Here is a 13263-nt window from a genome sequence, read left to right as displayed (position 1 = left end):
CCATTCTTTCTTTATTCCAATTTTTTCCTTCCACCATCTCCTTCATCGTTGTCTAGTTTCTACTCTTTCTCTCTTGTTCAGTCAATTATGTAATGTGATATGTCTTGAATGATAATCGATTATTCAATAATAAGATACTGAAGGTAAACAACGTCCATCTGACTACATGGAACTAAAACACCACTATCATAATTATTACATCATTATAGGTGACTCATTGAATTAGTGGTGTCTAACCATATGACTGGGTCACTTACTACAGATGTACGGGTTCAAGTTTTATGGTTCATTTGTAAAGTAATAGATTACGAACATTTTGCATTAAGCAAATTATTGGGTTCAAGTATTTGGCAAAACGTTAACTGGTACCACAGTTGGTAGTGCATTTACTTTGCAACCCAACCTAATGAAAGTGGAAATTTAAGATTTATTGAATGTGAGTATAAATAAAGTAGTTAGATGGCCTTTAGAGCAGTAATTTGGTTGGGAAATAGTTTAGTTGGGCTTTCGACTCGTTTCTGTACGATTTAATTTCGGCAGTTATCGAGCTTTGTTAAGATAAGAAGACTTTAGGGCACTATACTCCTCCCAATTTACTCCAGTCTCGTCGTTCCCTATTGAGAGAAAAGAAACACCCTAGATGTGTTAACTTGGTTTTCCCTTAAGCACTATTGTGAGAAAAATAAAAACCTCAAATGTACAAAATTGGTTTTTTTCGGGAAAGAAAGCTATATTATTCCTATTTGCCAAGTCTCGATTAAGATTCACATTCATATGAGGCAAAATTAAGATCTTCCCATGTTTATGTGTCTCCGCTGCAAATCTCTAATTGTTTTGTTTACTTATAAGAAACGATAATTTTCGTAAAGAAACAATTAGTTATTTTGAAGACATATAAAAGCCTTGATTTCTATCCGTCTAAACTTTAAAAAATGATGAGTTGAACAATTAGAGATATCCCGAGATGACACTATTTCTAGAATGTCCTCTTGATATATTTTTATTTAACTATAGACGCATCGTCTTAGAGATCCAAATTGAACTTTGTATTTGAGAGAATTTATTAGAAGAATATTCTCTGTGGCACTTAGAGTTTCTAAGAGCATCTCTAATTGAAAACTCAAATAAAACTCCACCAATCTTGTGTCAGGTTTCAATTGAGATTCTCGTTCCTATGCGACAAAATAGAGATCTTCCAATTTTTTCGCCTCCAATGTCAATCTTTAAAATTATTTTATTTATTTATATGACATGATAATTTTTGTGAAGATTTTGAAAATATATGAAGATTTGATCTATATTAATGTCAACTTTAAAAATGATGAGTTAAACAATTAGAGATATCTCAAGAAGACACTTTATTTCTAAGATGTGCTCTTGAGATATCCATATTTAACTACCGTCATGCCATCTCAGATATCCGACTTCAGTTTTGCATTAGTGTTAGTTTTTAAAGAAAACTAAAAAAAAAAAAGTAAATCTTATTTGATCCTCATAGTTCATAAGATTTAGTGTTGCATTGGAGATACTTATTGTTTTACCTATTCAAAAGGTATATATATATACATTGATATTCCTAATGTTTAAACTTTCATGAGGTGATTGTTTTTTTTTAGTGTGGATTTGAAATATGAACTAATCCATGTGTAATTTATGTGTATAGTTCGAGTACTTTTATTTGTTTAATTCTCTAACAAATTTAGATATTCAAATAGCTCTTTTTGATCGAATTCATCATACTTAGTTCTATAAACAAAAAATGCATACATTGAACACAAATAGTTGTTTTAAGATTTGAAAAAAAAAAAGACAAACTATATCGTAGTATTTTTAAGGGCTATTTCTCCATTAGCCCTCAAGTTTGTGACCAGCTTCCTGCCTAGTTCTTTACTTTATTAAAAATATCCAGATGGTCCTGTTTTTCAGATACCGTTATAACTCCGTTAACTATTAACTAGTCATCACTTCTCTCTCCTCCATCTCATCTCCTCTCTCTACCACCTCATCGTCTTCACCAGCGAAGGTCGTCGGTCGGCCAATTATCCGATCGGCGACCTTCAAACGTTAAAAAAAAGATTGTGCTCTCCTCTCTCTATGACTCTATCTAAATACTCCGGTGAAGGAGGTTTCCCTTCGTCGGAGGTCTGTCGTACAGATCATTGAAGGTCTCTAATCTTAGTTGAGCTTATAACATTAGAGAACTTTATTCTTGCTGCGTTATGGCATACAAATTAAATAAAACACACCTTTTATATGATGTATACTGTTTACACATTTTATGTTAATGTAATTTTATTTTTGTTTCAAACAATATATTATGTTAATGTAATGATCCAAAAGATTTAACTTTATGCTGATAAACCATTTGGGCTTAAAAGAAGTTATTTGTATGCATCATAGAAAAATCACAACATCAATTATTATGAAAGAATCCTAAAAGGACATTCAGCACATGGAATGTACACTTCTTTTAGACTTAAATTACGTATTAGATCATTTTATTATTCACGAGTTTAACTCTGACTTCATGAGTTCTAAAAGAAAGGGTTTTTTGCTTACCCTCTCGTCACTAAATGGTAATTGAGTTTACCCCCCTCAATAATGGGTAATTGAGCTTACCCTTTGGACTCACTATTAGTGACAAAAACACAAAGACTATGTTTGACGTACGTGAAGTAATTGCCACTACCAAGAACAATCATTCTTCAATATGATTCATATTAGGGATTCTACTTCGTTTTATTGTTTAATTTGGTCAGTAATATGATTAGTAAAGATTGATTTTGTTTATATATTATTTACTTTCTGATTTTATTATCACATACCAAACATATCCTTAGTAGTTTTCACAAAAATCTAAATTCAAGGGGATAAGCTCATTTACCAATTACTGAAGGGGGTAAACTCAATTACCAATTAATTTTGAGGGGGTAAGCTCAAAAAACCCTAAAAGAAACTAATTTTATGATTATTAAGGAAACTTTAGTTAAAAATACTCGTAATTGATATTTTAGAAAAAAAAAAACCTTTAATAAAATTCACCTGTATTGATATTTTTTTCAAGAGTCGTTACAACACTACGTGACATAGATACCTCATGAATTAGATAAGCTCAATCATTACTATCTCATGACATTTTAAACTCTAAGGGCCATACAAAGATCCTTAAGGTCATCTTATGACGTACCAAAGTCCATTTATTCCTACTTATATCTTATCTATACTCAAATTAATAAATCATTGAATTCTACTTTCAATAGAATCGAACTTGAGACTTCCGATGTGTGGAGTAAGTGTCAAAACACTACGCCAAAAGCAAAAAATTCCAACCAAATTAAGATAAACAAGAGAAAAATTGAGAGCGTCTATAGGCGACTACTGAAACTACTTTAGGGGCCTCCCCTCTTTAGGCGCCTCCGAAATTGTTTGAGCGCCTCTTGCGCACCCCTACCCTCCAACTGTCGATCTTTTCTTTTCTCAAACTACTTTATTTCTCTACTTTCTTCTTCAACTAACAAGAATTTTTCCACAATGATTAAACTCAAGGAATAAAATCAACAAGAACATGAAACCCACCTTAGAAATCTACTCTAGAAATCCTCTTCAAAACTTTTAAACTATAAAAAAACCCTAGAAATCCTCTTTAAAATTTCGAAACCATAAAAAACTCTAGAAATCATTATCCAACTTTGAAAGTATGAAAAACCCTATAAACTCACTCTAGAAATCCTCTTCAAAGCATCTAAAATCCTAGAAATCTTCTTCAACACAAAAAAACAAAACAACCTGAAACCTTGGTTTTGGGCTCGGACTGACTTGTTCGAATTGGATAGTCGAATCTGTTCAAACTAGGTCAGTCTAAGACTATGCTTTGGGCCTCGGACTGGTCAGTCCAAAAGAGGCGCCTACAGTTGTCGGGATTCAGTGGTGGTCAAACCCTTTTGGAAGAGGCCTAGTAGGCGCCTTTAGGAGCTAGAAAAAAATTAGAAAATCCGTAACTATAGTTTTCGACTTTTTCTATAGACTTCCGACACCTTGTCAAAACATGGAAGAAAGTAAATGTTCCTCAAATTTTGTCCTAATGATCCTACCAAAATTTATACAGAGTAAGTAGAATTACCATTTTCTCCTTTTCCTCTCTATTAAGCTAATTACTAGTGTTAACTAACGCCGTTAGTTAATACCCCAAGAAAATATATAACCGGTTTTTCAATACTGGTCTTTATTTTTCAGAAACGGCTTTATGACGGAAAATCCGGAAAACCAGTCACATTTTTAGGAGACTGTTAATTTTTAATCTGTTTTTTTAACCCATTAAAGAAGAAAAATACTTCATCTAGATCTTCTCTCAGATCGGCCGAAAACAAAACTGTAAGAATTTTCCCTCATTTTTTTCTCTTCCCCAATTTCTTATTTTTTTTTCTTTGCATTTTAGTTTTGTAATGCATTTCAATTTTAGAATGAATTTTGTAAGAAAGGTACAATTTTTGTGCTCATTTCAGTCTTTTTAGGGTTTGATCTGTGAAATTTGGGGTTAAATTTGTTTGGGTTTGATGCATTTTAGGTGAATTAGGTGTTAATGGTGAATCCAGTGGGGAATTAGGTATAGTTGGCTTTGGTTTGGTGAACTTCAATGGAAAATTTGTTGATTTTATGATTGGAATATTTTGCATTAAATGCATTTTGTACTTGTTGTTGGATTCTAGAGATGATAAATAGAAATACTCACATTGCTCCATTTAAGTTTTTCCTCAAGCTGAAAAAATCAAAATGGGGAGTGGTTTTATTTGTTTTTTTACTTTGGTTTTGGTTGTTTTTTCCCTTTAGATCAACAAAAATGTGATTTCATTATTAGTTCATGCTGAAATGTTTACAACATGAAACATTTGGAACCCTAATTTGTATGTTTGTGTGCCTGAATGTATGTAATATATAATATATATGTATATCCCTTTTTTCGCAGTGCCATGGGCCGGGAAGTGAAAGATATTTGCATGGATATGGAACCAAATACTGCTCGAGTTAATTCAAAGGATGGTGCCAGTGTGGTTGAAAACCATGATCGCATGAACTCCATTGGGCAGGCTAAGGCTGGTCATAAAGCCCACGTTTTGAAAGAGAAAAATGAGTCAAAAGACTATGAAGTGAAGGAATGTACTGCTGAATATTCAGACGAGATCAATGACCTCGATCGTGTTGAAAATGACAATGAAGAACATGAGGAGAAAGTAGTTCATAATGGAACTCATAAACATGGGAATACGAAAAAATCAGGATCACGTTCTACTGCTACTGGTAATGCTCGATCACATTATACTGTTCCTCAACCGTTTGAATTGGCTACTGAAAAGCGGGCTTCAAGTGGAAGCCGTCCTTCTGTGCCTGAAACCAAGCCTCAAGTAACGGTATGTCAGTTTGAAGGTTTTGATGTTCACATACTTTCTACTATCATGACCTAAATCATATACCCGTCGTTTGGGTATCTGTTGATTCGCATTGATGATACAAAGTCTGTCCTGATTTCATTTTGGTTTCCTCAAACACCTCAAATGATAACTTCTTCTTTGAGAGTTAAGGGTCTCCTAGAAAGTGTTGTGGCATTCTTAGAATGTGATCATAACATAGTTGACTTCTTATTTGGTAATCTATGATCTAATTTTTGGCATATATTCCAAGTTAGTGCAGTAATATGTATATGTACTTAAACTTTTGCTTTTGAGTCGATGCACCTTTATAGTAGGGCACTTATTTGCTTAAATGACCTTTAGTGAGCAGGCTACTGAAATTCGAGAGAAGTAGGATGACTTTTTACTACAAGTTTGTTTATTGACAAAGCTTGGAATCTTTGCAGCCAATCTCACCTTTGGTGTCAAAGAAGCTGCATCCTGATAGCAGAAAGCATATCGAAGAAGAAGATGTCAGCTCAGATGCTTCCTCGTATCCTCTTTAGCTTATAGCAGACTATACTTTTGTCCAATACTCTTTACGTTTCTAATTCCTATTTTCTTCATAATAATTGATGAATGGATTATCCTTAGCCATGATCAGAATTGCAGCATCAGTGAAGACATTAAAAGGTAAGGTAACTGTCGGATCGGCTCCCACATTCAAATGCAGTGAACGTGCAGAGAAAAGGAAGGAGGTAAATTCTTCATATGATGTTAAACTTAAAGTGTCCTCTAGATCTTAGTAAACCAAAGATTGCTGATTTCCTTTTGGAGATGTAATTTGTGTCTTTTTACCTTTCTTCGTGTCATCCTTTTCAGTTTTACTCGAAATTAGAGGAGAAGCAACAAGCTTTGGAGGCAGAAAGAACTCAGTGTGAAGCTAGGACTAAGGTATGGTACTTGAGATACAAGAGAATAATATATTTTCGACTTTCTTTTTTGACTTGATCTTTTTGTTGTCGTTTTCACACAGTAACGTTTTTTTATGTTCGTTAATTCCTTAAAGAATGAAAGAAAATCTGTATACACCTCTCGTACTGAGTTCTCTTATAAATTCTTTTGGAATATTTTAGGAGGAGCAAGAGGCAGCTCTCAAGCAGCTCAGAAAAAGCTTGGTATTTAAAGCAAATCCAATGCCAACCTTCTATCATGAAGGGCCCCCACCTAAGGTGGAGCTCAAAAAGGTACTCCTACTCTCTTTCATCTCTAAGCAGTCGTACAGAAGCAAAGCTGTATATAGTTATATTGTCCACTAAATGTTTAAGCATGATGAAATGTCGGTTTAATCACCAAAAACTAGAAAGATATGACCTATTGAGGTTTTCATCGGCAATACCTTTAGGCTCTGATCCCTACTAATGGTTAAGTGAAATCGTGTCAAATTCACATTTTTGAATATCCATTAACACCCCTTGTTTAGCCCCGCTAATTTTGATCCAATTTTGGCGCATTCTATAATTTTGAATCTAGAGCCATTGCTTTAGTGGCTTTAGGGCCAAACTGAATCTGAACGCGTTCCAAACAAAAGTGAACGTGAGACTCTTTGGGTCCTATGATCCTGTTTTACCCAAGGAATTAAATTTCGAAGTTTCTCTCAACAATGCCTTGTCAAGATAATAAGTTTCAAAATATTTTGGTTGGAATGGCCTAAATATTTCCATTTCCATGCCTCCCAAAATTTTCACCAAACCGAAATCTTATTCCTCGGTTTTACCCTGTCTCTGATTAGTGGAGAGAAGGGCAAGGGCATCTTTAACTAGTTGTCCTTCCAAGTAAACTTGATAGGTGTAGGACTGTTTTCACACCATGGTCATACCTTAATACAGATCAAAGTAGAGTGGTTATTGGAATTCGACATCAGGGAGTGTTTTCACACCATAGTTGATATGTTTTCTGGAAGCAACAATCAATTTTTCCTTATCACAAGTAAACATAATATATGCCAAAACCAAAATTTATTATGTCAGCTGCATTACCACTTATTCTATTAAGGTTTTAAATTAGCAAATTTTTATCATAGTTAACGTGCAATACACGTCCTATATCTAGTTATGTTAGAGATGATGCATTCACCATGACTAGTTGTCGGCTCGTGTGTTGCACCTTGATTGTCATAAGATTATTTAGTTTCTTAATTAAATGTATGTTCTCGATATTAGAAAGCATATCAGACTATTCGTATGGTTAGGGTTTAAAAAGTGATGTAAACAGAGAGGTGGAAGGAAGTAAGGAGGTTTACAAGTTTCTTACTAAATAAATAGAATTGGTTCTCTTAGCTTGGGTCGGTTTGTTTGGGTCAAGTCTCTTAGCTTGGGTCGGTTCGGTTGAGTCGAGTAGGAAAAATGGCGTGAAATGCTCAGATGTTGTTTTGGCCATTTTATGTTGTAACTGATGAAGAAGTGTGCCCGTGATTTTGTTTTTGAAGTGGCATGAAATTACCTAACCGGAAAAGTTATCATTCTTCAGTCATCTAGTTGATTTGTTATTACATATTTATGTTTAAATGTGACTAATCGGTAAGTTACAATAAAAAAAAAAAACACATCTAATCTGACACACGTTAATGCAATTGTGTTGGAAATTATGATTCTCGTTGATATAAATTATGCCATTAAAGAAGTAAAATGTTAATACTTGTACCTTCTTTTGAGCACAGGTACCACCAACGCGTGCAAAATCACCAAAACTCAGCCGAAGGAAGAGTTGTGGTGATGCAGTGAGAGACGATAAAGGAGGATCACAAGTTCCTCAGACCCGTCAGAGTCTTGGAAGTTACAGAAGAGATGCTTCCATCTCTAACAAAGACCGAACCAAGAACCAGAGTGAGCATATCACTAGCAAAACAAAAGATGGATTGAAACAAATTAAGCAGAATTCAAAACCTGATTCGCCGAAGAGCACCATGGAAAGGAACACAGAAATCTCTGTTCAGTAGTCATAATCTAAGTGTTTAATGATCTAATATAAGAAAGTTGCTTTCTTTCTTGTTTTTCTTTTGTTGTTCTTTTTCTTGAATCTGTTGTTCGAAGAATGAAGAGGAAAAAAAAAGCGTGTGCCTTTACTAACATCTGCAAGAACTTGTCCGAGTGGTTTGTGTGATGAATGAATTGTAAATTTTCTGTAAGTTATATATAAATATCAGTTTGTATGTTACAACCTTGTCTGAGTGCTTGACAAACAGTCTAGCAATCATTTTGTGAATGAAGATTCTGTTGTCAACAACGTTTGGTTGGAGTGCTCGCGAAGTTGGTTTCCGCCCTCTAGGTATTGGGTTCAAGACACGGATATGTATGACCTTTCTCAAAAAAACAAATCAAGCGTCCGCTAGGTGCAGTTTTTCTTTTCGAAGTTTTGGCTCAATAAAAGCCTTTGGTGCAATGGTTGGATGCAGGGTTGAAGGCATTAGATGGATGGGTTCGAGTACCAGTGCATCCAAATTAACTACGATTTTGGCCAACAACCGGGCTTTAGGCCAGTAGTAATTCGGCAGTTATCATGCTTATCACATCGTGTCGATGTATCAATGCTTTTGTAATGACCTAATAATCTAGGACTCAAGGTAGCGATTTTTTTTTTTCCTCATTGTATGAAATCGGATGCGTCTGCATCATTTGAATCGAATGGACCCAACATCTAAAAAGACAATCTGAAATCTTTTTCATTTCATTTTAGACCTCTGAGTCAAATTCAAGATCTGACTTCATATAAGAAGAATCAGTAAAGGGCACTTACCTATGTCAAGTTGTAAATTTATATCACTAAACAAAAGAGTTAATACAACTACAATCAGCTTATAAAGCTAGTAAGAAGAAAATCAAAAGGGTAAAAGCATTCCTACTTGTACCCAACAAAGTCTTCTAGCAAATTTAGATGCACAAAATGAAGAGGAGACAACCAGGGCAATCCTCCAAAAGAGTCCACTTCATTTTAGTTGATTTGAGTTTAATGATTCAGCAACTATTTGTAGTCATTTGTAATCTCTCCTTCCCTGTTAGATGTATTTAAATGCAGCTGTGTATCTGTTTCTTCGATTCGTAACATTCATCCAAGACGACCCTCTGCAAACAGTGATGAACACATTCCGAAGTCAATCACTCAACCAAATTTTCATTTACTCACCAGCCATGAACACTAAGTTCATAATTTATTAGCACCATGCACTTGAATCAGACGTCCGGATCTATATATGAAAATAGATCCTCTTTTCAAACACAAACACCACTTTATCCAACGTCTGGATAAAAATTCGGTCCTTCAAAGTTAAATGTAACACTGAACATGTCCAAGTTGTTGAAATAAGTAAAAGCTTCAATAACAGGGGTAAGGGAGTGATTATATCATTTTTCAAATTGACCTTCAGACTATTTTTGTTCGTTTTTTGAATTTGGGACTTGGAAGTGGGTTTTGATCCGAAAAGAAAATGGGGACACAACTTAGGTAAGTAAACACAATAGAAAGGAGTATGAAATTTATTCATGGTGTCCAATTCAAGAGAGAAGAACTTCATACCTTTACGTGAAACCAAAGGTCAATCAAGCATCATCAGATATATGTTCCCAAGCAACACGTCAAAGTTCATAAAGAGCACATATTACCTAAATCAATTTCTTCAACCTCATTCGCGAAGCCATTAAGATCATTTTCAATTGATGAATTTAACCAGCTTTGAGTACAAACTAGTTCTTCTACTTTCCAAGGAGGTAAAGAACTCTTAAATTTATCGAGTATGTAACCACAAGTACTAAATGCAGACACAGAAGGTACAGTAGAAACTGGTATAGCTAAAACATCACGGGCTATATTAGATAAAATCTTGTATTTGGAAGAATTGGCCTTCCACCAACTCAATATATCGAAACTAGACTCGGCCAAATTCTCACATGATTCCATCAAATATCGATCCACCTCTGACACACTATCAGTTTCATCTAAATCCTTCTGAATTTTCGTAGTTTCAACGTAAAGTAGTTTATACTCATTATACAATTCATTCAAAGTAATCCTCGCTCTATTTGCCAACTCAAATGCCATTACTTCACCAAATAACATCTCTAGAAAATGTTTTAGATGGATTTCTTTGTAACGAGGATCTAAGAGTAAAGCAATAAACATATTAATATTAATCGTTTCACAGTGTCCCCAATACTTGTCATACTCTTCCCTCATGTTTTTTGCCATCACCTTTAAAAAGGCATCCCCGTTTTCACTCCAACTTTCTAGTTTAGAGGAAATCGAACACAATTGATGTAAAAATGAATTAGATGTCACCGAGAATGAATCCGAACATTTTGATATAGTACCATACAAAACACTCAAAAGCTTAGTAAAAGCACGGGCATGTCCCCAATCTGCCGAGGAAGGAGCTGCATTATTCTCACTTAGACAGAACTTGTTAACATACTCGACATCTTCACTCTGTAACAGTTCAAATGCTTTCTGAAACTTTTCTGCAGCTTCCAACATCAAATAAGTCGAACTCCACTTGGTGGTGTCATTTGGTAAGACCAGCTTGTTTGAAGAAATATTTTCTATCTCTGCAAATGTTTTAAACTTTTGCAACCTCGACGGGGACGAAGTTACATATCTCACCACATTAACAATTCTATTGATTGAATCATGATAATTATTAAGACCCTCCGAGACAATGAGATTCAATATATGGGCAAAACATCTCATATACATAAAGTCAACTCTCCTAATCACACCATCAAGATTATTAGTTGTCTTTAACAAGTACGGAATCTTTAAATCACTAAGGCTTGTATCATCAATAGTGACAGTAAAGAGCTTCTCAATCCCCCAATTTGATAAACATAACTCGATTTCCTTTTGAATAGTATAACCTTCATTTACAATTTGACGAAAGCTTAAGATTTTCTTTTGTAATCTCCAATCTTTATCTATATAATGTGCAGTAAGACACATGTAATTTAGATTCAGGGTAGATCTCCATGTATTCTTGCTGAGGCAAATGTTTTGACGAGTACTAGCAAAAAAATCTCTTAGCTTTTGTTTCTCATTCAGAAAAATTTGCAGGCCACTTCGTTCGACCTTAACGGGAGATGGGACTTCAAACCTAGGATCAAGAAGCTTACACAATTTCCTAAACCCCTCTCCCTCAACATGTTTAAATGGCAAGCCATCAATTATAATCATCTTAGCAATTGCTTCTTGGAAAGCTTCCTCACTACAAGTCATGGAAATGACTTTTCCTTCATCATCTGCATCTGTCTTACGTTCAAATGACAATACACTCTGTTTCAACCCTCGAATTTGATATTTTTGACATTTACTTAATATATGTTTATTCAGATTAGATGTTCCGTTCTTTTTACTATCACATGCATACATTTTACCACAGTACTTGCATTTTGCTGAATCTCCTAGTTTTTCGAAGTGTTTCCAAGCATCCGAAGGGGGCCTAGAGGGTTTTCTCTTACCTAAACATGTAGTGGGTACCTGACTATCGCTTGCTACGATATTTACTGGAGAAGATCCAATAGTAATTGGAGTTGTTGGCTCATCGGTCGTCATCTGTGTAAAGAAAACAGTACGTCTATATTTCAGTTACTACTAAGAGTCGAGCTGAAATAATATATCCCAATTCATCAAAGAAACCCGACTAGGAAAAGAAAAAGTACCGAACAAGATGATGTTGATGAAGTCATGAAAACTGAGGACTTTCTTTACAACATTCAACCTGAAAATAAATGAAAGAATACTTGATTTCTATGTGTACATATGTATGTATTTAGTCAGTTCCATCACTACCCATGTCCAAATTCGTATAGATTTCGACGTGGAAGCAGAAAATTTAGGAATTTCTCTCATTTGTGGAATAATTGAAGATAAATTGAGTTAATTAACTTGTTTTCCTTAATGGAATAAATAGTGAACCGAATGAACCGATTAGTAAATACAAAAACTACCACTTTGAGAAATGACAAGTATAATTACTTCTAAGCTTAAATCTTTACAAAATTTGAAGTTTTTATTAAATAAAAAATCAATGGAATGAAAATTAACTACTGAACAATATCTTCTTCTCAAACTTACTAACAGAGAACTGAAGCAAATGAAAACATAACAATGTAAGAACGAGTATGGTGGTTTTTACCGGCACTGCCAGATGGAGAGAGAGAGAGAGAGAAGGCGCCGGAGATGGTGATGTGGTAGACGGAAAATGAAGAGGTTTTGGAAACCAGGAGGTGTGGCTGAATTTGGAAGAGCAGAACATAGAGAAGGAACGGACATAAAAAAAAAAAAAAAAAACTAGGGCTACTATCTAGGGTTATGCATGGTTCGGTTTATACCTGAACCGAATCAATCCGATCCAAGGTTTAAATTTGATGTATGTACATAAGCACGAAGCGCCCAAACTCACGGTCTATTATACCGTCTCATATCAGATAAAAGAGCGAAAGTGTCATTTTATAAATGTCAACTGATGTCAACAGTTGGTAGTCCAAGTGGTTCTAAGGTGTCGACATAAACTCCAGAAAGTCTTGGAGGTCCTAGGTTCAAATCCCAGAGAAGGTGGAATATTTGGTTATTTGATTTAGGATTATTAGAGTATAAATAATGTAATTGGGCTTTAGGCCATTGTCTTGTTGGGCTATAGCATAGGCTCGGTCTTGTTTCAGTTTGAGTGGGCAGTTATTGAGCTTATCACATCTTTGATGTATCAATGCAAAGTGTAACGACTAACGTTGATCATAGTCGACTTCCAAAAAAAAAATATCAACTGACGTTTTTGTTCATTTTACTATTAGGCACGTAGACACAAGCGATGTAGTAGGTGGGGTAGGCCCAGGTG

General features: G+C 34.8%; 2 protein-coding genes across 3 annotated transcripts; one reads left to right on the top strand and one right to left on the bottom strand.

Moving 5' to 3' along the window:
• The first annotated feature begins 4169 nt into the window (after nucleotides 1-4169).
• LOC147570233 (protein WVD2-like 3) lies at nucleotides 4170-8600 on the top strand. The gene is made up of 7 exons (XM_086656791.1): nucleotides 4170-4371; nucleotides 4964-5405; nucleotides 5852-5937; nucleotides 6049-6142; nucleotides 6267-6338; nucleotides 6521-6631; nucleotides 8104-8600. The coding sequence occupies exons 2-7, from the start codon at nucleotides 4968-4970 to the stop codon at nucleotides 8380-8382; spliced, it is 1080 nt and encodes a 359-aa protein (XP_086512917.1). The 5' UTR covers nucleotides 4170-4371; nucleotides 4964-4967; the 3' UTR covers nucleotides 8383-8600.
• Nucleotides 8601-9180: 580 nt separating this feature from the next.
• LOC147570232 (zinc finger BED domain-containing protein RICESLEEPER 3-like) lies at nucleotides 9181-12903 on the bottom strand. Of its 2 annotated transcripts, none has more exons than XR_015231401.1 (4): nucleotides 12565-12851; nucleotides 12089-12147; nucleotides 9957-11981; nucleotides 9181-9503 (listed from the first exon to the last, which is right to left on the bottom strand). XR_015231401.1 is itself a non-coding variant. In XM_086656790.1 (4 exons), exons 2-3 carry the CDS (start codon nucleotides 12113-12115, stop codon nucleotides 10023-10025), a joined length of 1986 nt encoding a protein of 661 aa, XP_086512916.1. In that variant the 5' UTR covers nucleotides 12116-12147; nucleotides 12565-12903; the 3' UTR covers nucleotides 9181-9541; nucleotides 10015-10022. The 2 variants fall into 2 exon arrangements, 1 of the variants encoding a protein (XP_086512916.1); XM_086656790.1 differs by having other exon boundaries at nucleotides 9181-9541; nucleotides 10015-11981; nucleotides 12565-12903.
• Between the last annotated feature and the right edge of the window lie 360 nt (nucleotides 12904-13263).

The sequence above is a fragment of the Eschscholzia californica genome, unplaced genomic scaffold (assembly GCF_041429995.1).
Source record: "Eschscholzia californica isolate CP2 unplaced genomic scaffold, dmEscCali1.0.p SCAF_1, whole genome shotgun sequence".
Lineage (NCBI taxonomy): Eukaryota > Viridiplantae > Streptophyta > Magnoliopsida > Ranunculales > Papaveraceae > Eschscholzia > Eschscholzia californica.
Note: the sequence above shows the minus strand (reverse complement) of the source record. Positions and strands in the feature narration are given on the sequence as shown.